Raw genomic sequence first — 27,033 nt, 5'->3', positions numbered from 1 at the left:
TTGTGGCCTCAATTGGCAGAGTTTAGTGCGGCGGGGGGCATAGTTACCCCAAGAAGAACTCGCCTGTCCACCTAAAATGTGCAGGGACTGACCGTTGTCAAGATGAATCAGGCGTGGATCAGCCAGGATTTCCACCCACCAATGCCTGCTGTATCAGACTAGATCATCCATGGTGCCCAACCAACACTTTGACAAAAGAGACCGGTTTCTTCTGGCTACTTGCCTCAGCTACTATTCTGATGCTGCTATCCGCCTGTTGCCACACATCTGATGGCAAGTGCTCCTTCTTTCACCCACCATTTTCAGCTGGTGCTGTTATTGCCACCCACCTGTCATTGTGCCACTCTGTGGTTTCCTGATGCTGCTGCCACCTCCACACTGTCATTGTGCCACCCTGTGGCCTCCTCCTGATGATGCTGCTGCCACCACCTCCACACTCTGTCATTGTGCCACTCTATGGCCTCCAGATGCTGCAAGCACCTCCACAATGTCATTGTGCCACCCTTTGACCTCCTCCTGATGCAGCTTCTGCTGCCACCTCCACACTCTGTCATTATGCCTCTCTGTGGCCTCCTGATGCGGCTGCCACCTCCACAGTGTCATTGTGCCACCCTTTGGCCTCCTCCTGATGCTGCTGATGCTGCTGCTGCCTCCCCCACACTCTGTCATGTGCCATTCTGTGGCCTTCTGATTCTGCTGCCACCTCCACACTCTGCCATTGTGCCACCCAGTTTCCTCCTCCTGATGCTGCTGTCACCTCCACACTCTGTCATTGTGCCACTCTGTGGCTTCCTCTTGATGCTGATGCCGCCACCTCCACGCTCTGTCATTTTGCCACTCTGTAGTCTCTTGATGCTGCTGCAGCCACGTCCACAGTCATTGTGCCACTCTGCAGCCTCCTACTGATGCTGCTGCTGCCACCACCTACACACTCTGTCATTGTGCCACTCTGTGGCCTCCTGATACTGCTTCCACCTCCAAACAGTCATTGTGCCACTCTCTGGCCTCCTCCTCATGCTGCTGCCACCTCCAGACTCTGTCATTGGGCCACTCTGCAGCCTCCTCATGCTGCTTTCACCTCACCAATATGTCATAGGTCCACTCTGTGGACTTCTAATGCTATTCCCACCCTCCCCACTTCATGATTGGGCTACTATTTTGCCTTTCGGCCTGGCTGACATCATCATTTATTTGACCTTTCTTCTGATCTGTCAGAAGGAAGGAAAAATGAGATGCATTTATTCCATTCATGTGTCATCTCTGTTTTGGATCCATTCCTAGTTTTTTTGGGCTTTAGCAATACTGATGGATTACTGACCAAATGCTGACCAAGTGAAGGTGGATGCTCTACAGACAGGATCTGTTTTTTCGGGGTTATTGTTCTGATGGATCAGAGGAATGGCAAAATAATCAGTGACGTCAACACAAACTTACTGCTGACACCCACTCCACTTTGTCGGGGGGGCTCTACTTGTATAAGCGCTTAATAAAACAGGTTCTGTAGAAATCTGTGTGGATTTACGCTATAGTAGGATCTTGGGCCTCTACACGGTTCTTTATACCTGACGCTAACATTGACCTGTAAGGTCACACTTGAGTTATTTGGTCAGTTTTGGCCCCGTAACTGTCCAAATAAGTGAAGTGTGCAGTGATTCTAAGAGCGATGCCTGTCATCTACATGTCATACTGAATCACAGTATTGTTTCACTACCACAGCAGACTCCCTATGCGTGTTACTGCAAGGCACAGTGTTCTACACATCTATAAAGGCTCTCTGCAGCCAGGAAATAGCCTTTTTTTTAACACGATTCACCATAAATACATTTGGATCGAACCAGATTGTTTCAGAAGATTCGGCAAACCGACCGAATCGAATTTTTGAGAACTTCACTCATCTAGTGAGTATGTTAAAGGGTATAATTGTAAGATGTTGAATGTGCTAAGGGGTTGAGTTTTAATAAGGTAAATTTACTAAGGGGTTGGGTTGTAAAAGGATGAGTGTTCTAAGTGGTTGGGTTGTAAGAAGGTGAATGTGCTAAAGGGTTGAGTTGTAAAAAGATGAAAGTGTTTAGGGATTGAGTTGTAAGAAGATGAATGTGCAAAGCGGTTGGGTTGTAAGAGCATGACTGTCCCAAGGGGATGAGTGGTAAGAAGGTAAATATGCTTAGGGGATGGATTTTAAGAAGATGAATGTGCTTAGAGGTTGGGTTATAAGAAAGTACATTTTCTTAGGGGACCGGTTTTAAGAAGGTGAATGTGCTTAGGGATTGGGTTGTAAAAGATGAAGTGTTTAGGGATTGGGTTGTAAGAAGATGAATGTGCTAAGAGGTTGGGTTTTAAGAGGATGACTTTGCTAGGGGGTTTGAGTTGTTACAAGGTGAATATGCTTAGGGAATGGGTTGTAAGAAGGTGAATATTCTTGGTGGTTGGGTAGTAAGAAGATGAATGTGCTAAGGAGTTGGTTTGTAAGAAGGTGAATGTGCTTAGGGATTGGGTTTTAAGAACTCAAATGTTTTTAGGGGTCTGGTTGTAATATGAATGTGCTAAGTGGTTGGGTTGTAAGACAGTGAATGTGCTAAGTTGAATTGTAAGAATTGGAGTCAGAAAGAAATTCCCCTCTAAAATAAGGAAAATTGTCTTCCACCTGATGTTTTTTTTTTTTTTTTTTGCCTTCCTTTGAATCTACTTGCAGAATTAAAGGTTGAACTGGATGGACGGATGTATATTTTCAGCCTTACAAACTATGACTATATAACAATGTGAATGTGCTTAGGTATTAAGTTGTAAGAAGGTGAATGTGCTAATGAGTTCGGTTGTAAGAAGTGTATTAAAATTACTTCTGCAATATATGTCACGCTACCCTAACTATGCAGCTACATTTGATATAAATATACATTGTAAGTGACACAAATCAATAAAAATGACTGTAGATTTTGGCTTCTTGATCTACATCAAACACTGCATAATAAAAAGAGATGGATTTACAGAAGATCATAAAAAGCGATTTCTTTCAATAGTACTTTATGATGTTATAAACACTGTTAATGTGGGATATTACATCCAATATATGGGGATATAATGATGTTATCCAGAAAACTAGGTCCTCTAAAATTTTATGTGTCCTAGTCCTAGAGAATATTTTGAGTCTGCATACACATTGCTCTAGAATGCTGTCAACTGTTCAACTATTTTATATGGCCCGCAAATAATTCATTTTTTACAATGGAGCAGAGGATATAAATACTACACACTTGATGAATGAGATTTCAGTAGATTATTAGAATAATATGGTTCTCTGCCTTTACAAGCGTTTTAAGTAAATACAATATGTTTATATGAGACCTCCAGAGTCATTCTAATTGATGTACATTCCCCTTGTACTTTAGCATTTAACTGACTTTAGGAAAAAGGAATGAGGGAGGCAAAGTGCCTCAGATTTCCCTAACACAATGCAGCTAGCCACTGACCACAGTTGTATACCAATAGTACAGAGCTAAAACCCAACAAGGCAGTCAACAAAAAAGAAGCAACATACAAAGTCAGTAGCTTTTGGACATGCCTATAATTAAATATTATTGCAATTAATCAAAATATTGATATTTCTCATTAATCATCCTCTCATCAATCATCCTTCCTTCTTATTTCTGTCCTTCCTTCCCTTCCCTTCCGTTGTTCCCAACTTCCTTCCATCCCCTCTTCTTTTCTTGCTTTCTATTTACACATCTAGTCATTCTTCCTTCCTTCTTTCTTCTATTTCTTCATTCATTAGTTCTGTCCCACCTTCCTTCCTTCCTTCTTTCCCCTTTCTGCTTTTCTATCCATATTTCCTTCCTATTTCACTCCCTTCTTCCTTTCTTTCTTCTTTCCTCCCAGTCCTCATCGTCTTTCTCTTAAGTCTCTCTCTTCCTTCCTTTCTTCCCCCTCCTGCCTTCTTATTGATATTCTCCACCTTTCTTCCATTCCACTCTCCTACCTAATTATCTTCCTAACTAAGGCTTATATTACACCTGCAGACCATCTAGGCAATTGACTGGAAGGAAATGTTCCTTCCCGGCAATCGCCTGCTCGTCAACGGATGAGACCTCTGCTATTACATGCATGGGGAGTATGGGGAGGAGCGATCGTAAAGGCCATCGTTCGTCCCCATACTGAATCACTGCCTGCAGCAGATTGTGATTACACAGCACAATCTGCCATCACCAAACAATGATTTTTAAACCTGCAAGATTCCAAATACCCGATAAACGAGTATTTGTGCATTCATTGGGTAATCAGCAGCAGTATTACACTGCCAGATCATCGCTAATGAGCGTTCATACAAACGCTTGTTAGCGATGATATTAAGGATTATCTGCCTGTCTAATACAAGCCTAACTTCCATCCGCTTTTTTTCATTCTTCCTCTGTCTTCCGCTGAAATTCCTGAAACACAGTGTCTTGCTGCAGGTACAGATGAATTTTCTATAAAATCACCCAGTCATATGACTAACAGCAGCAGGGGTGGAGTGTCCTGGTCTTGTGGGAGGCAGTGACCTATCCCATGATTATATTAGATGCAGAGCGACACAAAGTAATGACAAACGCTGTCTAATTTGGAAGTACAAATGTAAAAAAAAAAAAAAAAAATCACAGTTAATCCAATCATAAGAATGATAGCAGCAGAAGGAGAGGAGTAATCTGATCTTGTAGAATGCAGTGACCTATAGATTCAGATTACTTTAATAACAAAAGGTAGAGCTAGTAACCAGTAGATAATAAGCTTATACCACTAGAGAAAGCTGCAGTTACTTGGCTGATTCTGCTGGAGTCAGTGATGTTTCTATGATGATAATACTGAGGTTAGCCTTGCATGTGTATTGGGAAAATACAATCTCGGTACAGATTAATAGCCTGAGTTAATTATTTGAAAAGAACAATAGCAGCAGAAGGAGAGTGTGTTGATTTTGTGGGAAGAAGTGACCTGTCTACTCATGGCACTATGTTAGTGAGATGAGATCCTCATGTGGAAGAAGCATGATAGGGACTAAGATCTCTAAACTAAATCAGATGAAATGAATAATAGCAACAGAATAGAACAGGGGAGCTCTTCATACATCCAGCTTGTTTGAAGGAATATTGTATTTCCTAAACTATAGTTTCCCACATGTATCAAAAAGAGATAGATAAAACAGCATAGATCAGAGCACAGTGGGTGCCTTTGCTGTGAGGCGGCCCTGCAGGCGGTCTAGCCGGTGACACGCTGTGGTAACCATCTACTTACTAAAGTAAACACAGAAAGAGCAGAACATTAGTATTGTCTGATGGAACAAACCTGCTTTGGAGCAGTTGGGGTGAGACTCATCACTGGAATCTTCACAGTCATTGTCCCCATCACAAACCCAGTGCCCTGGAATACAGCGGTCACTAGAACATCTGAACTGCTTGTCTGAGCACGAGACTGAGCATCCCTGTTCATCACTTCCATCCCCGCAGTCATCATCTGAAGCCAAGCAGGATTATTCATTTATTCAACAATATTCATGCACATGGAAAATAAATAGATATATCAACAGATAATAGATAGATTACAGCAATGAAATAGGTAGATAGAGAGATCGATATATGATAGATAGATAGATAGATAGATAGAGAGATAGATAGATAATAGATAGATAATAGATAGACATAGATAGATAGATAGATAGATAGATAGATAGATAGATAGATAGATAGATAGATAGATAATAGATAATAGATAGATAGATACTGTAGATAATAGATAGATGTATGATAGTTGAGAGATAGATAGATAGATAGATAATAGATAGATAGATAGATAGATAATAGATATAGATAGATAGATAGATAGATAGATAATAGATAGATAGATAGATATTTGGATACAAAACAAATAAAGACTTGCCTGAGTCACAGAGCCATTTGTGACTAACACATCGACCATTTCCACAAACAAACTGAGTCACAGGATCACAAGTCTGAAGCTCTGTAAAAAAAATATATATATAATATATACAGTATATATATATATGTATATCTGATATTTTCTCAAAAATAATGACAGCAATTTGTCCCACGATGGGAAATGAATCACCACTAAATATAAATCTTTACTTCATACTTTTCTGTAAATGTATTTTGTTTCTGTGAAAACTGTCTGACAACCAATATGGACATCATTTTATCTCCCACGTACGTTGTCACTGTTAACTCAGGCTATGGTCTATCTATAATCTATCTATCTATCTATCTCATATCTATCTATCTATCTATCTATCTATCTATCTATCTATCTATCTATCTATCTCATATCTATCTATAATCTATCTATCTATCTAATTATCTAACCAGACACTATTGCTCAGCCTGGGGAAGATTAGGGTGCAGGTGCTGGCTCTTTAAGAGCTGGAGATAGTGTATGCCAGCTCCTTATGGTCACAGAGAGCCATTGCCGGCAGGGAGCAGGTCTGAGCCTGGGTGGAAACAGCATTGTTACTCCAGTGGCGGGGACTGCCGAGAGGGAGAATGGGATGCCAACAGGACTATGGAGTGGGTGAGCTAGGCGACGACCATGCCCACTAGCAGTAGAAGAGCAGTGGAGGGCACGGACCACTGTCATAGCAGATAGATATGAGATAGAGAGATAGATAGATAGATATGAGATAGATAGATATGAGATAGATAGATATATAGATAGATAATAGATAGATAGATAGATAGATAATAGATAGTTAGATAGATAGATAGATAGATAGATAGATAGATAGATAGATAGATAGATAGATAATAGATAGATAATAGATATATAGATATGAGATAGATAGATAGATAGATAGATAGATAGATAGATAGATAGAGCTGCACAAGGAAAAATCTCTTTAGTTTTAACATTATTTTTGCATTTGTGCATCTCTCATCTGCACAATGATCCATATTTTTACATAACTCATTTTATGCGACATCGTAGTTTACGAACATCGTAATTTTGTTCCTTACACATTTCTTCATGTGGGTGTTATCTGAAAGGTTAAGGTTGCTATCTTTAGTCTATGTGGTGACATAACCATTGCATTCTTCGATTTATTTTTCTCACCTCCAGATTTACGTCTACATTCTGAAGTGGGTGAGATACTCAAGATTATAGCATTAGGTTTTGAATAGAAACCTGCGGATTCAGATTGATTAATAAACCCACACTAGTAAGAATTTTCAATTTTTTTCTTAATAAGTTACGTGTTTTGAGAAAATATGGGAGAGATTTGCTAAACATTGCTACATTTTTCCCTGTGTGAGAGATCTGTTCTATCAATTGTTTTTATTCTGCGGTCTCATTTCTCATTTGCGGAAAGATTACTTCCCGTTCAAAAAGGTCACAAGGGCCTTAAACGGGTCATCCAGCATTTAATTATTCTTGGTCTATACGCCATAGGCATCATGCACACGACCGTTGTGTGTTTTGCGGTCCGCAAATCGTGGATCTGCAAAACACGGATGGCATCCGTGTGCGTTCCGCAATTTGCAGAACGGCACGGACAGCCTTTAATATAACTGCCCATTCTTGTCGGCAAAGCGCGGACCACGGACTATGGAACGGAGCAACGGATGCGGACATCACACGGAGTGCTGTCCACATCTTTTGCGGCCCCATTGAAGTGAATGGGTCTGCATCCGAGCCGCCAAAACTAGCGGCTCGGATGCGGATCAAAACAACGTCCGTGTGCATGAGGCCATAAGTATATGATTGACAGGGAATGGACAGCCCCGTGCTCGAGCTACTGCAGATCATTTGATTAGCAGGAAAGGTGTTGGACTCCTGCCGATCAGATATTGATGGTCTACATAAGGACAAGCCATTTATAAAAAAATACTGGATGACCCTTTTAAGAGAGAACCTCATTTGAAGCTTTGGTTGAAGTCCATCAGCTTTTGTTTTACACATTATTTTTTATTTATTTTTTGTTTAGAGTTGAGCGAATCAACTTTGGCTGCTTCATCCGAAGTCGATTTGCATAATACTTTGTCAGGAGCTCCATACAGTATAAGGCTATTTTCACACTTGCGGCAGTGTGATCCGGCAAGCAGTTCTGTCGTCAGAACTGCCCGCCGGATCCGCCAATCTGGATGTGACTGAAAGCATTTGTGAGACGCATCCGGATGCGGATCCATCTCGCAAATGCATTTCAAGGACGGATCCGTCTGTCCGCTTGTCATGCGGACAGACGGATCAGACTTGTATCTTTTTTCACATTTTTACCGGATCCGGCATTCCGGTATTTTGAATGCTGGATCCGGCACTAATACATTCCTATGGGGAAAAATGCCGGATCCAGCATTCAGGCAAGTCTTCAGGTTTTTTTTTCACCGGAGATAAACCCGTAGCATGCTACGGTTTTCTCTTTTGCCTGATCAGTCAAAATGACTGAACTGAAGACATCCTGATGCATCCTGAACGGATTATTCTCTATTCAGAATGCATGGGGATAAAACTGATCAGTTCTATTCCGGTATAGAGCCCCTGTGACGGAACTCTATGCCGGAAAAGAAAAACGCTACTGTGAAAGTACCCTTAGAATGTATTGTCTCCGAAGAGCTTAAGTTATTACTTTGCGAAGTCCCGTAAGACTTTGTGTAATAACTTTGTGAATTAATTATTACTGTAAAAAACCTTGATAACGAACTCGGGTTCAGTTCCAAAGTACCACTTGGAACAGAACCCTAGTTCGGCATCAAGTTTTTTTTTACAGTAATAATTAATTCATAAAGTTATTACACAAAGTCTTGCGGGACTTCGCAAAGTAATAACTTCGGCTCATCGGATCCAATACATTCTGATACTGTACAGTACTACAACTAAATTTTATTTGAATCAACTTTGGATAAAGCAGCCTGAAGTCAATTCACTCATCCCTAGTTTTGTTGATAACTGCATAATTTAATTAGTAACATAGGACCTGCTGTATTCTGTAAAGATTGACTATAAGCCATCAGAAGGGTTTCTTCTGGTGTTACCAAGCTGTCCATCTAACAGTGGACCTCTGAATCTCCTCGACTACAGTTTGCTATATGGAGTTATGCTATGTTGGATTTCATTTACTTCTAGTCTCGAGTTAAGCGATATTCCATTTGTTGATTCCAGACCTATACTGGATACAAGACCTACATAGCAGACATAGTGGCTTACACTGCAACACTGCATGCCTATTTAAGGTGAGTGAAGGACCTTTTTTCACACTGAAAAGTGAGACTGTTTTACCAAAATACTTATATGCTGGCGCATATCTCTCGCAGATTCGGTTGCAAAGGGGAATCTGGGACTTTTCTCTGTTCACGCCATGTCTAAAAAAAAGGGTGTGTGGTGTGGGCCGGTAAGGGGGCGAGCTGGCTGGCCCATCTCATTTATCATTTTCTAGAAAATGATCAAAATGTACACCAGCAAGAGAGTCGGCATCTAAAAGGGCAATTTGATTAAATGACTCCATTAATTCTTAAGATATCGTGGATGTTGAAAGGAGAGATTGATTTTTGTATTGCTCATACCAGAAGCTTTTCACATAGACATCATCTCCTGGGCAGAAAGTCTTAACTTCCCTTGCCACAATAGGTGGCATCCCTGGTGGTCTAGGACAGTGAAGGGATATAGGGCGGTGAAGGAGTGTATATAATGCACACACTCTGCATTAAATACAGGGAGTCAGAGTCAGACTGCCATCAATCTGAGTCACCCTCTTGCAGATGTGTGTATATAATGTAGAGTGTGTGCATTATATACACATACACTCTGCATTATAGCTGCATTTACCACCCTAGTCTTATACTCGAGTCAATAATTTTTCCCATTTTTTGGGGGTAAAATTAGGGGCCTCGGCTTATATTCGTGTCGGCTTATACTCGAGTATATACGGTAAATTATAACATCCTTGGTGGGACAGTGTTTTGATGTGGCTAATTTTAATGTACCTGGTGGTCTAGGGCATCGAAGATGTTAATAATAATAACATCCCTTGTGGGTTAGGGCAATGTAGACATCAATCGTAATATCCCTTGTGGGCTAGGACAGTAAAGGTATTAATGAAACATCCTTGGTGAGTTGAGGGAATGAAGGGGTTAATGGTAACATCCATTTTGGGCTAGTTGGACTGCAGATGCTAAAAATAACATTCCTGATGGGCTAGGACTGCAATGGGGTTGATGATAACCTTTCTGGTTGGCTAGTGGGAATGAATGATATGATGACAATATCCTTGTTGAAGTGTAAAGAAGAGGTTATCTCCTTCTTAAAAAAAAAATATCTACCTGTACTGAAGTCAACAGAACACCTTGCTCTTGCTCCTTCAACTGTGAACTGTTATTCAGATGCCCAGGTACTGTATCATAGGTTGCCAATGACATGGCAGCTCGCTAAATCATTGATGCTTTGTGGGACCTGATGATGCAGTATCTGCATACTCTAGGAGAGATGACCTGTGATGTGCGGGGAGGGAAAAGGAGCATCTGAATACTTGCTTTATGAGCCTCCTCTTTGGCCAGGATGAGGCCTAGTTTGGTCTATCTGTAGCTGAACAGTCAAAATGCCCATTCCTGCATAGCTACTCGAGTAGAAAAATTGAGATTTAAAGATTTGTTTGTCCAGAGGCCCATGTCACAGAAGTCATCACTGCTTTATATCAGAATCATCTCAAATGTTTAGACATTGGGATAATATGTGATATTTCAGTACATGGCAAAATGGAAATCTCCGCTCATGCTGAGACCTGTTACAGTGAACATGTTTCCTTACGACCTCATTTGTCCTGGAGGAAGTGTCTCCTTCTGGCATTTTGCTCTATTTCCCGGCAGGTATCGCTGACCCACTGCAGGCACAAGCAATGGAAACTGCTTGGGATCAAAGATTGCTGTTATGAGTGTCTGCCCACAATGAGAATGGTGGACTTGTGTTTGACCCAGACAAATTCACCCCCACTTGGTTGTGGCCTCGAGGGAATGTCTGCTTGGTACAAAGCAAATTTATCACAGACAGAATTAATAAGCTATTAAAGGGATTCTGTCACCTCGTTTTAGCCTATAGAGCTGCTAGATCGCCGCTTGCATGTCCGCAAAATACCTGTCCCATAGTGCTGTGTGCTATTATTGTGTTTAAAAAATGATTTTATAGATATGTAAATGAGCCTGGTAAGGAGCCCAAGGGGCTGTACTAACATTCTTGGAGCCAAACCATGCCCCCTGTGAAGGAGCCCATCACCGCCTGCGTCCTCCGAATCTCCTCCTTGCTCACAAAGTTAGATCGCCGTAATCTCGCGATGTGCAAGCTCGCACATGCGCAGTGCCGGTATAGTGTTCCTTCTCTGTGCTGGCATCAGCCTCAGGGAAGGAACTGCGCATGCGCGAGCTTGTGCGTTGCAAGATTAAACTTTGTGAGCAAGGATCAAACTTTGTGAGCAAGGAGGAGATTCAGAGGACGCAGGCGGTGCTGGGCTCCTTCACAGGGAGCATGGCTGGGCTCCAAGAAGGTTAGTACAGCCCCTTGAGCTCCTTACCAGGCTCATTTACATATCTATAAAATCATTTTTTAAACACAATAAAAGCACACAGCGCTATGGGACAGGTATATTGTGGACATGCTAGCGGCGATCTAGCCATGCATGTCCGCAGCTCTACAGGCTTAAATGAGGTGACAGAATCCCTTTAAATGAGATAATTCAGCAATTTTGTCCACAATCTTTTGTAAAGCCATAGATGAGATGTAATTGTGCTAGATGACAAATTAAAGGCAACTTGACAGAACAGAACCTGCGATGGAGACAGGACACAGATGTGAGCAAAAATTCTACTACATCTACATTTCCATAATTTTATAATGCCCTTCCCCTCCTTGACTTCATACATGGTGTTTTATATTGAGAAGAAAGTTTGATGATACGGCACAAACTCGTTTACTGCCATTACTGAAGACGTGTGCAGCCAGTTACAGCTTTCCCAGATTATAGAAGCTTATTGCTAAGGGTTTACAATTACTGGTCCCAGGGTGATAAGCTTATCTCTTATTAAGAGTTGTCCAGATGGGACAACCTCTAGTGTAATATCAGTAAAGGTGGCCAGAGTAAATGTTGACTGAACCAGCCATATTTGGAGGGACTGGCTGACTATCAGTGTGTACGGTGGTGTCCTGATTCTTCTCTGATACAGATGTCGGGGGAAAGAAGGATCAGCCAGTAGGATTTCAACATTTCAAATTTTTTGTTCTCAGAGAATATAAGCACTGCCAAAGGTGCCCCTGTCCCTTCTAAAATTACATACAAAGTTGGCCAAGCATGCACATATATGGGGAGGATAGAGTCAGAAGCAATAGCTGTTGACTGAACAAGCATTTAGTCAACAGCTATGTTAAATTTATCATCCGCTTAAAAGGGTTCTTCAGTCTCATTTTTTAAATCTGACCAATGTACCCCAAACACTGCATATTTTACCCGATATACTTACTGTCCGCACTGTCAGCACTTTTATTCCACAATTCCCAGCATCACTGCATCCTGGCAGGATGTTTACATGGCTAACTTCCTGTATTCCTCAGCTTCCTGCAGGGTTTTCTAACAATCTCAGTATGTTTTGCTCTGTAATATTTCACAGGGCTTTCTCTGCCTAACATAGTGTAGGGGTCATGACTAGTGCCAAGGCAAAGTGAGGCAGTCCTCATAAAAATTACAGAGCAAAGCATGCTGGATTTGGTTAGCATATAAACATCCTGCCAGGATGCAGTGATGCCAAGAACAGGGGAAGGAAAGTGCTGACATGAAATACAGGTATATGGGCAAAAATATGCAATGTTTGGGGTGCTCAGGGAACATAAAAAAGTATTGTATTATGGGACCAGAGAACCACTTTAAGGTGAATACTCCACAGTGACTTTGATTGTGCAATGATTGTGGTAAAATGAGAAGTTATTACAGCTAGCACGCAACAGCAGTGTTTTTCTAATGAGTCAGTTGGTGGAAGGAAGTGTGTGGGTCACAAAGGAGCAAATAGTTGTAGCAATAATTATACTACCAAAAATAATAAGAGGCACTGTTTATATTATTTATATTATATAATTATTTTATTTCATTATTTATGTATCTGTGAGCGGCGACACCATCTCTACAGCAGAGATACACATTTCAGTTCCTACCATCTAACCTTGCCTTATTAAATGGATCCATTATGACTTTATTATTTTATGCTTGATGTCAGCACATGCAAGAAAACTGTCCTGCACATCAAACCAGCCCTTGGGTTTTCTCCTTTCATCCGTAGCAGTAATTCCCCATGTCCTGGCTGACATTCCCTGACATTATACAGACATTTTAAATCTTTAATCTAAAACACCCCAAGGTATTTTTTATCCCATGAACAGCTTCAAGTTTCTTAATAATTTAAATAATACTTTGCTGGAGAATTTGTACTGAGGTGGACAGTGGAGTGCTTGTCTTCCCAAAACATTTGCCGGTTATCTGTCTTATTCTACATGTTCTGAGAGTCTTTGCATCATTGTGTGTAGTAATTGAAGCACAAATGCAAGGATCTTTTTTTTTTTTTACAATATTTTTCAGTATGTTATTATGTCTGTCCTGAATAAAACACTCCAAAACTAATCTTTTCAAGTGCCTGAAATGCCACATGAGGGCCCTGAATTAAGGAGAAGTTTTCTCGTAACATAAAATATATGATAAAGTCAATGGAAAAATACACTTTTTCCCATTCATTACAATGTGATATGACGAGTCCTGACTCCTGTAAATTATCATGTCTGATATGGCAGGTAACAGACGTGAGGCGCAGAGGGGAGGGAAGGAGGGTACTCTTTCACTAGGGAGAGGGAGGAGTGGTGATGTCACGGTGGGGAGTGAGTGAAACCCCCACCGCACAATGTAGGGAATTAGACCAAAGCAACTCGGCCTGGATGCTGGGATCATGGAGCAGGTAACCTCCTATAGCGTCCCAAATCCTCGCCCTGACTTCCTAATCGCATGAGCAAACCCAGATGGTAGGAGGGCTCATGCACCGGAACCTCGGGCCCTACTAACCCTGGAGATCCCTGGAATGTCAGGGCTAGGAGACAGATGAACCAGAGTCTCCCACAGGGCTAGCAACCAGTAGCAACAGGGAAAACAACAACACTACAATCATGTTCTATAGCGGGCCACCTGCCCCTTAGAACATCACCACAACTGTAGGAATCACCATTAAAAAACATAAACAGAAAAGACAGTGATAAACCAAGAGGGTCGGCAGGTAAGAACCCAGCGACAGGAATCCCACCTGGATAACAAGCTCTGGGACACGTAGCACTTACCTGCCGCAGCAACAGGAAGAAAGATGCTCACTGCCTAGACTTGTGGTTCACCCCTCCGGGAAACCATGGAGACCACTTCCGCAGGATGGTGGTAAATGCTGTTCCCCCTCCAAGGAACACAGAAGCCCCCACACCCAGGGTAACGCCTTGCATACATGCCGGGCATAAAACGCCAACTGACCAGACATGTAACAAAAACAAGACTAGACACCACACCCTGAACATACACTGCATGCAGAATTATTAGGCAAATGAGTATTTTGACCACATCATCCTCTTTATGCATGTTGTCTTACTCCAAGCTGTATAGGCTCGAAAGCCTACTACCAATTAAGCATATTAGGTGATGTGCATTTCTGTAATGAGAAGGGGTGTGGTCTAATGACATCAACACCCTATATCAGGTGTGCATAATTATTAGGCAACTTCCTTTCCTTTGGCAAAATGGGTCAAAAGAAAGACTTGACAGGCTCAGAAAAGTCAAAAATAGTGAGATATCTTGCAGAGGGATGCAGCACTCTTAAAATTGCAAAGCTTCTGAAGCGTGATCATCGAACAATTAAGCGTTTCATTCAAAATAGTCAACAGGGTCGCAAGAAGCATGTGGAAAAACCAAGGCGCAAAATAACTGCCCATGAACTGAGAAAAGTCAAGCGTGCAGCTGCCAAGATGCCACTTGCCACCAGTTTGGCCATATTTCAGAGCTGCAACATCACTGGAGTGGCCAAAAGCACAAGGTGTGCAATACTCAGAGACATGGCCAAGGTAAGAAAGGCTGAAAGACGACTACCACTGAACAAGACACACAAGCTGAAACGTCAAGACTGGGCCAAGAAATATCTCAAGACTGATTTTTCTAAGGTTTTATGGACTGATGAAATGAGAGTGAGTCTTGATGGGCCAGATGGATGGGCCCGTGGCTGGATTGGTAAAGGGCAGAGAGCTCCAGTCCGACTCAGATGCCAGCAAGGTGGAGGTGGAGTACTGGTTTGGGCTGGTATCATCAAAGATGAGCTTCTGGGGCCTTTTCGGGTTGAGGATGGAGTCAAGCTCAACTCCCAGTCCTACTGCCAGTTTCTGGAAGACACCTTCTTCAAGCAGTGGTACAGGAAGAAGTCTGCATCCTTCAAGAAAAACATGATTTTCATGCAGGACAATGCTCCATCACACGCGTCCAAGTACTCCACAGCGTGGCTGGCAAGAAAGGGTATAAAAGAAGAAAATCTAATGACATGGCCTCCTTGTTCACCTGATCTGAACCCCATTGAGAACCTGTGGTCCATCATCAAATGTGAGATTTACAAGGAGGGAAAACAGTACACCTCTCTGAACAGTGTCTGGGAGGCTGTGGTTGCTGCTGCACGCAATGTTGATGGTGAACAGATCAAAACACTGACAGAATCCATGGATGGCAGGCTTTTGAGTGTCCTCGCAAAGAAAGGTGGCTATATTGGTCACTGATTTGTTTTTGTTTTGTTTTTGAATGTCAGAAATGTATATTTGTGAATGTTGAGATGCTATATTGGTTTCACTGGTAAAAATAAATAATTGAAATGGGTATATATTTGTTTTTTGTTAAGTTGCCTAATAATTATGCACAGTAATAGTCACCTGCACACACAGATATCCCCCTAAAATAGCTAAAACTAAAAACAAACTAAAAACTACTTCCAAAAATATTCAGCTTTGATATTAATGAGTTTTTTGGGTTCATTGAGAACATGGTTGTTGTTCAATAATAAAATTAATCCTCAAAAATTCAACTTGCCTAATAATTCTGCACTCCCTGTAAACCCACACCAAACAACTACACAGGTAATGTAGGGGAACAAGAAGGATAGAATATGAAGACAAACTATATTCAACAAAGCGGCCCTAAAGCTGGACAGATGGAAAGGTCCAGGAAAGCAGCATAACTCCAGCTCCACCATAAGCTGAAGTCATCTCTGACCTCAGGCTCCAAGCACCAGTACTATAAGAGCCAAGAGGCTACACCCAGCTCCACCTTGCTCACACCTTAACCGCATACATACCAGAGATGGGAAGGGAACTAGACTTAAAGGGAAAGTGTCAAAACATGCTATAAAATACACTTTGCCACCAGCAACTAGCATGCATGGCAAAAGTGTCATGGTCTACTACCACCAGACCATGACACAGCTGTAACAAGTGACCCCCTACCTCACCTAGCACTGGCACCGGGTTGCCCTATCATGCCTAGACAGGCTGCTAACCCGTACGCCGATCACATGCCTCGTCCCTGGCTTACCCTGAAATAAGCCCTATGTAGCGAGTAGGGCGGTAGGAGCACTAGTCCTCACCACTGACACATAGGGTGACAAAAGGGAAAGGACAAACAACACAAACAATCCACAAAGAGTGACTACAAACAGGAGACAACAAGAGGAGTGAACCGGAGAACCAACAGCACCAGTACCAACACCTGCACAGAAACTCCAACTCCACCAGAGGTCAGAATAAAAGATCTTGAAAGAAGGCATCAAGGGAAGCAGAAAGGGAGAATATATAGTAGCTGGGAGTGGCTGACAGAGAAAAGCTGAAAGGAAAAGCTACAGATTCCTGAATGGGACAAAAAGGATCGCAAACCTAAGCAGGAAAACCTGGATCAGAATCCTTTTCATAATGGAGCAATCTCTTGAAACCGAGCGAGTAGTCACCCACTGCGACCTTCTAACCCCAGGCACAACAGAGTCAGCAATAGGTCATGACACCCTCGTGACATAAATGATCCCAGGGTCCAAGCTCCAAATGAGCATGTGATTGTACTATTAAAGGGAGTCTGCCACCAGGAGGTTTAGGGCACAATGTCTTGTAGAGCTACCTTACCTCAATGTAATGATACCTTTCACTTAGCGATCTGTTGCTTCATTCTGAAGAAAAAGTACTTCTAATCCATGTTCAAATTAACAGTTAAGTGCACCAAGGATGGGCTAAAGCCACCCTGTGCACCCTTGCCCTCCTTCCTCGTCTGCCAACCCCTCCCTATTCTTGAGAGCACCAGTTTTTTGCATGGCCATTTCACTTGGTCCTGTCAAATAAAGAGAAAAAGGAACTGACAGAGGAAGGCAAGGGTGCACAGAATGCAGGAACACACAGGCAGGGTGGGCTGGAGTACAGACAGGAACCAATGCAGGGTACACACAGACAAAACACAGGAGAATTGCAGAAGCACTAGACTTCAACACCTTTGCTGGTCACCAAGTAACCATAAAGCTCAGGCACTCCCTGACAGGGGGGTAACAAAATACCAAGTGACCAATAATTTAGAAGAGGAAGAAGAATTTTAAGAGGCCAGACTTTAGCCCGCACCAGGGTACAGATGCTGGCAGTCTGAAAGAAAGCATACAGGCTGCAATTTACAGAGCAAAGGGTCGGGTAGCATGGTGAGTAGCTCAGTAGTCACAGACTGATGAACCAACAGGAAGCCATATTGATCTATTTGCATAAGCTTCTCAGAAACATCCCATCTCATTCTGTCTGTGTGTTTAATGACAGGTTTTCTATCTGGGAAGCTGATCCAAAAGTTATACTTTTAAACATACATATTCAATAAGAAAAAATAAAACTGGGGAAAAAAAATGCTTGAAAGGCAAACATACAGCCCCATAAACCGTGCCTTCCACACAAAACTATATTGTCAGAACTTTTTACCACAAAGAGTCAGAGTTGCCTAACCTTTTGCAGTCTCTCTCACTCTGTGATTAAGCGCTTAGTGCTGCTAATTAAGACTAATTTACCAGAGTTATTGCCTAATTGTATGCTAGATTGTTCATTTTCTTGTATGCAAATTAAAATAATATGGCTTCCCAGCCACAAACATTGCAGCTATGCATTAATTAGATGTATCATGGAGCGCCAATTGGTTCTAGAAATTTGAATGTGATAAAAATGGATGTTATGAATATGCTGAATTTAATATTACATATTTTATAGTCATAATGCCACAGTGGAAAATCATTATAACCTCTATACCAGCCTTAATTGTGTGCAGAGCCATGTGCATGGAGCCTGTGTGGCACTGCACGGAAGATGTGTGGCTTTGTCGCAGATGTTCTCCCATAGAAGCATTGCATGAGTCCAACATAAGACTATGAATCCAATAGATGGCGCTATGAAAAAACTATGAATCCAATAGATGGCGCTGTTCATGAGTAGTGTAGATCACAAATATTGTAATCACAAATTTGTATTGCAAATTTTCCATGCAAATGGTTTTTCAGCTGAAAAACAAGGCATATTCTGCTCATTTGCATGTCTTTCCCATATGCCCATGCAAATGAGTTTACATGAGAAAACTGTATAGAAAGGTTATTGAATATTATGTTAGGACAATCAGAAAACTTTTTGTCACCCTAATGATAACGATCTAGGTGCGCAGGTCCACCCAAGACATCCAACAGTTATGTAGCAACTTTGAGGCTTACTAGCTCATAGTGCACAAGGCTGCCATTGTAAGGTGTGCTGAGTGTGTCTGTCTCATGGATAGATTGTTGGCTTGCACATACCTGGCTTTTGGCATATAGCCTTTGTGTGGTTGTTTATTGTATGTCATAGGTAATAGGAGTCCAAGATGCATCCAGACATCCTTCCCATGCTGTTTTTGAACCATTTTGGTGGTGTTTCTATCAATTTGTAACCTTTTTCTGTGAACCAGACACCCTATCTTCTTCAGAGCAGGGGGTGCCTGGTTTAATGCTCGGGTCTTCCATTGTGTTCAAATGTGCTCGAGCATACATAGTATTTGGCCAAACACTGCAATGTGCCGAGTATAGCAATGCTTGAGCCGAACTGCTGTTCGGCCGAGCATGCTCGATAAACACTAGTTGGCAGCTGATTCTTCTGGTCCCCCTGTCAGCCACTTGCATAAAAGTGTACTGAAATGATTCCTTCCTCTACGGTCTTCACCCCTTCCTCGCCCCCTCCTCTCTCTGCATGGCCATGATCAACAATAACTTTTCTCAGGAAACGAGTTTGACAACATTGTCACTTGCTGGCAAAACCCTTGACAAATTGTAATTTACATCTCAAAAACTGGGCGGTCACAGATATACATATATACTATAGATATCTCATGACATAATATCATGATTTATTTTAAAGGGCATCGTCAGCAGATTTGCACCTATAAAACTGGCTGACCTGTTGCATGTTGCACTTGCCAGCTGAAGCCATCTTTGTTGGTCCCATGTTCATATGTGCCCACATTGCTGAGAAAATGAAGTTTTAATATATGCAAATGAGACTCTAGGAGCAACAGGGGCGTTGCCGTTACACCTAAAGGCTCTGCTTTTTCTGCAATTGCTGCAACCTCTACACTTTGATTGACAGGGCCAGGCAGTGTAAACATCATCACACCAGGCCCTTTAAAATAAAGTGTAGGGGGTGCGGCAGTTGCAGAGAAAGTGGAGCCCCCATTGCACCTTGAGGCTCATTTGCATATATTATGAATTTGTTTGAGGGCACATATGAACATGGGACCAACACAGATGTCTTCAGCTGCCAAGCGCACATGCAACAGGTCAGCCAGTATCATAGGTAAAAATCTGTTGACAGATACCCTTTAAAGCTGCTCATCTCATGCCGCACATCTCCCAAATATTTTGAGCCAAGAGAAGAAGTAAGGGCATGTGTGCATTTGTCAGTCCTGTTTGATTTATTTACTTGTACCAAGTAGCTTTCTTGACCCAGTGGAGTCAGAGCCCATGGATATGGTTTGTCTGCACTGAACTTAAAGGGGTTATCCAAGACTTTTAAATGCGCCCCTCAGCTCCTGGTCCCCCTGCAGCTTCTCTCCATCCACGGATGAAAACATTGGGGGAGTGCAGCCAATGGCAGGTGGGGACGAGCCTCCCTAGATTCACCCGCGATGTTAGAGAGGCTCGTCTCTGTGCTTGCCTGCCTTTGGCTGTTCCCCCCAACACCGTATTTTTTCATCCGCGCCTGGGGAGAAGCAGCAGCGGTGCAGGGAATGGAAAGCCAGGTAAGTATATTCATTGTGAAGGGCCCGGGCATATGGGCGGCATTTAATAGTCTTGGATAACCCCTTTAATGAGCCAACAGGATAGTCCAAACAAATAGTTTGAGAAGAGATAGGGTTAATGTTTCCACTCCAATGCAGAAAAATGCTAGCTTGTGCGGAAACATTAAAAATGCAACTGTATGGATTCTCGATAAAACAAAAATATATGCCGACCCACCAAAGCAAAGGTTATAAGATGGAGAAAGGCTGTGAAGCAGGGAATAGTACTGAAGTCACCCACTGCTGCTGTCCCATCAGCTGAATGTGGGAAGCTGAGTATTGTATTGATGCTAGAATAGGTAGGTACCAAGAGCATGTGAGAGAAAGAAAATAGATTGGAAAATTCAGAATAAATAGCAAGGGGCCATGATGTCAGGGAAGAGTCAATGGACCCTAAGAGGAAGGTATTTAGTGCTGGGTGCATGAGACAAAAGCTGACTTTTTAAAGAGAATTCTGGAATGCAGTGAGATGACTAGCAAAGTGTCTTCAGGAAAAAAAATATATATACTGTATATATCCAGCTGACTTAACTTATTTCTATTTATATTGCAGTTGTTAAGGCCACAGTTTGTACTCAGGAGTAGAGATGATCCGAACTATTCGCCGGCGAACAGTTTCCGGCAAACATAGCGATGTTCGGTCCGCCCCCTATACATCATCATTGAGCAAACTTTGACCCTGTACCTCACAGTCAGCAGACACATTTCAGCCAATCAGCATACCCTCCCTCCCAGACCCTCCCACCTCCTATCAAAAAGCAAGGACAGCATCCATCTTAGATTCATTCTGAAGCTACAGTGTCACAAATTTGACTAAGTTGTAATCGCAATGCGATTAATACAGGTTATATTAATCGCATTGCGAATTCAACTTGGAGCTGGGTTCCTAATGGTTGTATTGCTACTAGAATATAACGAAGATTGAGAATATAGTGCTATATTCATTATATTCGTCAATTCTAGCAATACAACCTTTAGGAACTCAGCTCTAAGTTGAATTCGCAATGCGATTAATGCAGGTTATATTAGTCGCATTGCAAATTCAACTTACCACACTCTGCGTCAACTACGTAATTTTCCATGGGAGTTTTGCCATGGATCCCCCTCCGGCATGCCACAGTCCAGGTGTTAGTCCCCTTGAAACAACTTTTCCATCACTATTGTGGCCAGAAAGAGTCCCTGTGGGTTTTAAAATTCGCCTGTCTATTGAAGTCTATGGCGGTTCGCCCGTTCGCGAACATTCGCATAAGTTCGCGTTCGCCGTTCACGAACGAAAAATTTTAAGTTCCGACATCTCTACTCAGGAGCAGTTTTTCCTACTTCAGCTGGTGACAAGACACTAGAGACATCATTACTATTTGCCATTCATCACCCAGTCACGGGCCTGATTAAATATCAACAGCTATCTCCTCCTTACTCCTCATTGTACGCATGTATGCTTCTGTATCTAACTCTCATAGTCAAGTGTCTGTGCCTAGTTGGAATAGAACAGAAGGTGGTATGTGCCCTGAAAGCTAAGAACGTTTACTTGGTTTCATAGGGCATGTTTACTCTTCAGAATTTCCATTGAAGAAATGTAAGAGCTGAATTTATAGGAAAAATAAGAAGTGAATAGAGTCTTAGTTGTAGATTCCACCAGATTTGATGTATAGAATTATGCAGCATTCGGCGCTACCCTCCCTATCAAAATGGTAGACACCCCAATGGGTTCAGCGGTGCTCTTCAGTGGTATCTATTTAAGGATTGGTCCAGCAATGTTCTGTACTTTCCATTGTCAAAGAAGCCATGAGTCAAGTGGGAACAGAGTCTTAGACATGCAACTTTTATAGGGTTACAAAAATCATTTGGAAAAAATAGCTACATGAAAATGTGTACATATATCAATCCAGGTATTTATTAGAACTGAAGTCAGTTGCTCCAAATTTGTTAAATGTTGCACACCTTTTAATGAATTTGGCTGTCCTAAAATCTGAAAATGAAACCTATGCCTGCTATGAGCAGGAACAGATTTGAACCATTTGTCCTGTTTTCTGGCTTTCATATTTATAAATCTGTCTCAACAGTTTAAAGGGGTATTTCCATCTCTGATAGCGTATCCTTGCCATCCAGGACTCAACTCTATGATCTGCTCCTGTCACCAGAACAAGCGGCCAAAAGTTCAAGCATGGCCCCCCTCCATGCTCACTCGGCTATTTTCAGAATTACCATAGCGGTGAAAGGAGAGGTGGCTGTGTGTGCACAGTGTTCCTTCCATTTGCCTCTATTGTACTTCCAAAACTCGCTAAGTGCACTTGCTTGGCTATTTTCAAAACTCCCATAACAGTGAATGGAGACCACACTGAGCATGTATGGTACACTCTCCTTTACTTCAGAGGACCTGTTCTGCAGACAGGAACGGGTCCCAGAGATGGGATTCCTGTCCTATCTGACAACGATGGCATAGCTTAGTTGTCCTATATAAACCATAACGTTAGAACAAAAGTCATTTTTTTCAAATGTTGCTTAAATTGCAACTTTTTGTGATCCAATTTATTCCAAAAGCTGCCATACACTGATTAATAACCGTGAACCATAAAATGTTTACTAAAATAACTTTCTAAATGCAAAAAAAGAAAAAAAAAGTTTCAGCAGGATAAAAGTTTTCAAGGAAGTTCAATGAAATGCCTAAAATTGTAAATTCATTCATTACGGCAATTAGAAGAAAAGTTGATTGTGTCATTTCAGCTCAGAGAAAATTGTGCTCAATGTGTTCTTATTAAGAATGATTAAAATGATAAAAAAAAAAAAGAAGCAGCTGACTGCCGATGTGTTATCAGTTATGAGCAAGTTGCTAATGAGGGAGTTCTGTACGTGATTTGTAATTTTCCAAAAAGTTTTGCCTCATCAGTTCTGGAATAATAAATAATGCGCTTCTGTTTAATCAGCATTTTTTTTTTACTGCAGCTAAACAAAACCTGACAAAAAGTGCATCATTCCGGGCACCCAATTTGCCCTCTATAAACCAAGAAACAGATGCTTAATTATGCAGGTAGATTTCCCTAAACTTGCTGACCTTGTGGAAGTCGTCATTATAAAAAAATAGAAATAAAATGTAGGCGACTTGCCAAAGTGTCTTGTCAATGATTGCCACTTTGGTGAAAGTTACAGCTGCAAAGTTAAGTTGTAGACTTGCATAATATTACATTTGGTAATGATACTCTGGTAAAATATGTTTTTAGTATGTTTAGTTAATAATAATAATAATAATAATAATAATAATAATAATAATAATATAATTTTTTTTAATCAGATTTAAATTAAATTACATCCTAGGATAGGCCATCAATGTCTGATTGGTGGGAGTTCGAATCCTGACATCCTTTCCAATCCATCTAATGAAGGCGTAGTTTACTCAGGCACAGCGCCACACATTTGGCAGTGGCTGTTTTTGGTACTGCAGCTCAGTGCTTTTCAAGTAAATTTAAGAAGAACATATATATGGATGTATGTTCCGCGATCACACAAAAATGCAACCATCAATTTCAACGAACCTTGGGATACACAACCCTTGCTACCTGGACAGAAATCTTGTGGGGGTCTCAGCACTCTAGGACGTACCGTTCCTGAGATATTCCCAAAAAATGACCTGCATTAGCCACTACAAGCCTGCAAGTCTTTCTCTTCATATCCCAACTGCCATGCACACGGTCACATGTCCCTTATCAGCCAATAGAAGCTCGCAGGCCCTTAGTCTCCACATACACACAGTTTTACTCCAGGTTTCCATAACAACCCAGCCATTTTTCTTCACTGATGTAGGTCACCTTTAGGCTAGGGCTACACGACGACATGTGTTGCATGACACATAGGGCACAACTACACTGCCACATGTGTCGCGCGACATTGATGTCGCACCAATGTCGCGCAACAATTTTTATAATGATAGTCTATGGTGTTGCACTGCGACATGTGACCATGCTGCGACTGCATGGATGGATTTTTTGCAACTGTATTGTTGCAGTTGCAGCATGGTCACATGTCGCATGTCGCAGTGCAACACCATAGACTATCATTATAAAAATTGTTGAGACAAAATGTCACGCGACACATGTCGTAGTGTAGCCCTAGCATTAAAGGGGTCAGGGCGCTGTGGAGGTCACTGTTAAAGGGGCGGGCACTGTGGAGGTTACCGTTAAAGAGGTGTTCACCGTGGATGTTACTGTTAAGGGGGCAGGCCACTGTGGAGGTCACTGTTAAGGGGGCAGGGGCCACTATTAAAGGGGCAACTGCTGTGGAGGTCACTGTTAAGGCAGCGGGGTACTGTGAGGTCAGTGTCAAGGGAGTGGGGTGCTGTGAAACTCACTGTTAAAGGTGCAGGCTGCTGTGAAGGTCAAAGTTAGGGGGATGGGCTGCTGTGGCGGTCCCATTTTAAAGTGGTGGGGCACTGTGGGGGGGTCAGTGTTAAGGGGTGGGTTGCTGTGGAGTTCACTGTTAAAGGGGCGGGGTGCTGTAGAGGTCACTGTTATGGGGGATACTGTCGATATCTTTTAACGACACACACAAATGAAATAGATGAAATATACTCGAGCGAAGCCGGGTCCTTCTGCTAGTAAATAAATAAATACATACATACTAAAAACTAAAATATTGTGCAAATAAAGTGAAGGAAAAAGTGAACCACCGTATGCATGGGTTATTAAGCGGCCAGAGACTCATAAGATTAGCAGCAATCATGGCAGAGACGCTGCATATACACAATGATATGTGTGATTGACAATTTATTATACACAGTAACATAGTTTATAAGGCTGAAAATAGACATCTGTCCAACTAGTTCAGCCTGTTATCCTGCAAGTTATTATTCTGTTTTCATATAAGGGAACAACAGTAAAGAAAGACCATAAACTGTTCTTAAAGGTATTCTTAAGACCAGAGGCACTTTAAAGGGGTTATCCAACATTGAACATCTATCTCCAGTGATTGGCTATCTCTGTCACTCTAAAGAAACTGAATGGAGCTTCAAGGTGCATGTGTGGTTATCTCTCCTTTGAAATGCATCCAGAATGGGGGGGACGGGGGGTATTTTTGATCGTTGGGGGATCCAACAGTCAGACTCACGCCAGTAATATATGTAGCATCTATCCTATGGATATGTGACAAGTGTTTGTCGTGGTATAACTTCAGTGAACATATCACATGGACATCTCTAAGATTAAATTCCGTGAAGCTGATGCCTACTTTTTCTATGTTGATATACTGTAATAGGATATGTAGTGAACTGAGATGCTGTGAGGGTATTTCCTCAATTACAGTAATCATGGTATGTACTCAGGGCTGCATTTACAGTTTATGCTGCCCTAGGTTTAGTGCTCACACCCTTTATTAGTTCAGCTAAAGCTGCTACTGACTTGAGGGTTTACAGGAGCTACATAAAAGGATTCTGACCATGAAAAAACACTGATGAAAATGTACCCGCTTTTACCATAACTGCTGTGGTTGTTGACAATGCAATTAAGTGAAATACATTTGTTAAATTTTTAATCTGGAAACAATGCAACCACATCACAAAACCACAGAAAACCCGGTAAAATCGAGTGTGGTTGGAAATATCTTTTTAATGCAATTTTGACTGTGTGGTCAAAAACATCTCATCTGAATATACCCTCACACAGCTGCCAGTAAAAGACAAACCTAATGCACTAGTCCAGAGGCATCTCCATGGGTGGTGCATGCTACGATTGGAATAATTACCCCATGCACCATCCTGCTCTGATTTTCCCTCAAGATTCATCAACATCATCTGTGAGTGGTCCGTATAAAAATGCATCCATGTTCACAGACTGAAGCACAAATTAGTGAGCCCTAACTCTTACTAGGTTTATGGCCACCTTTATTCTGTGTATTGTTTTATTTTTTTGTTATAGAGAGGAGCTTTACTACTTTCATGCCAGTGTTGGATCAATGAATGGTCTGCTATGCCATATACTGGCTTCAGCTTTCTCCTTATCTGACTGCTCCGATGTCTCCTTATCACTCAGGGGGTTTAACCCTTGCACTGCTTTCCTGAAGAGATTACTGTTAAATTTGCTGTAAGTAATCAGTGTGAGGGTCAACTCTCCTGCAATAGGTGTACATAACATACACATGATGGCCATACAGTACCAAAGAAGTACATTTAATTGCTTTATCCATTCAATATTGCTGTTTTACGCCTGACAAGATTTAATGATATCATTTCTTTGCTTGATTGAAAAGTGACACATGGATATCAGTTGTGGAAAAGACAAACTAAAACCAAGAAATGTGAAGGACAAAAACGACATAATACAACCAACAGCAACAGTAATAACTTTAGAACCAACACTAGCAACACAATAAACAATAAAACCTGCAATCATGGCAGAGATACAATCAGCATCAGCACCAACTAGTGTTGGGTTCCAAGAACTTCAACCTGATCAATTTACAAAACAAAGGGACTATGCCACAAAACCATTTAGCACCATGTAGAAATTCCTGTAAGGTCAAAGCTCTGTGGAGATGTTGAGCTGTTGAGAGATATGTAAATCCAGAGTATAATACAGGATGTAACTCAGAATGAGTACAAGACAAGTAATGTCTACACAGTGGGTGAGATTAATCAAGACCGGCATTCCCATACGCCAGTCTTGATCCTTGTGTGTTGGGTTGAG

General features: G+C 41.7%; 1 protein-coding gene across 1 annotated transcript in view; it reads right to left on the bottom strand.

The window, feature by feature from the left end:
* Positions 1-27,033, bottom strand: part of LRP1B (LDL receptor related protein 1B) — a 1,344,280-nt gene that overhangs the window by 662,325 nt on the left and 654,922 nt on the right. Inside the window, exons 20-21 of the mRNA XM_040441523.1 lie at positions 5,902-5,982; positions 5,311-5,478 (exon numbers count right to left, since the gene is read on the bottom strand). Coding sequence (XP_040297457.1) covers positions 5,311-5,478; positions 5,902-5,982 — 249 coding nt within the window. The remainder of the gene's footprint in view (positions 1-5,310; positions 5,479-5,901; positions 5,983-27,033) is intronic.

The sequence above is a fragment of the Bufo bufo genome, chromosome 7 (assembly GCF_905171765.1).
Source record: "Bufo bufo chromosome 7, aBufBuf1.1, whole genome shotgun sequence".
Classification (NCBI taxonomy): Eukaryota; Metazoa; Chordata; class Amphibia; order Anura; family Bufonidae; genus Bufo; species Bufo bufo.
The sequence above is the reverse complement of the archived record's forward strand: the minus strand, read 5'-3'. Positions and strand labels throughout refer to the sequence as shown.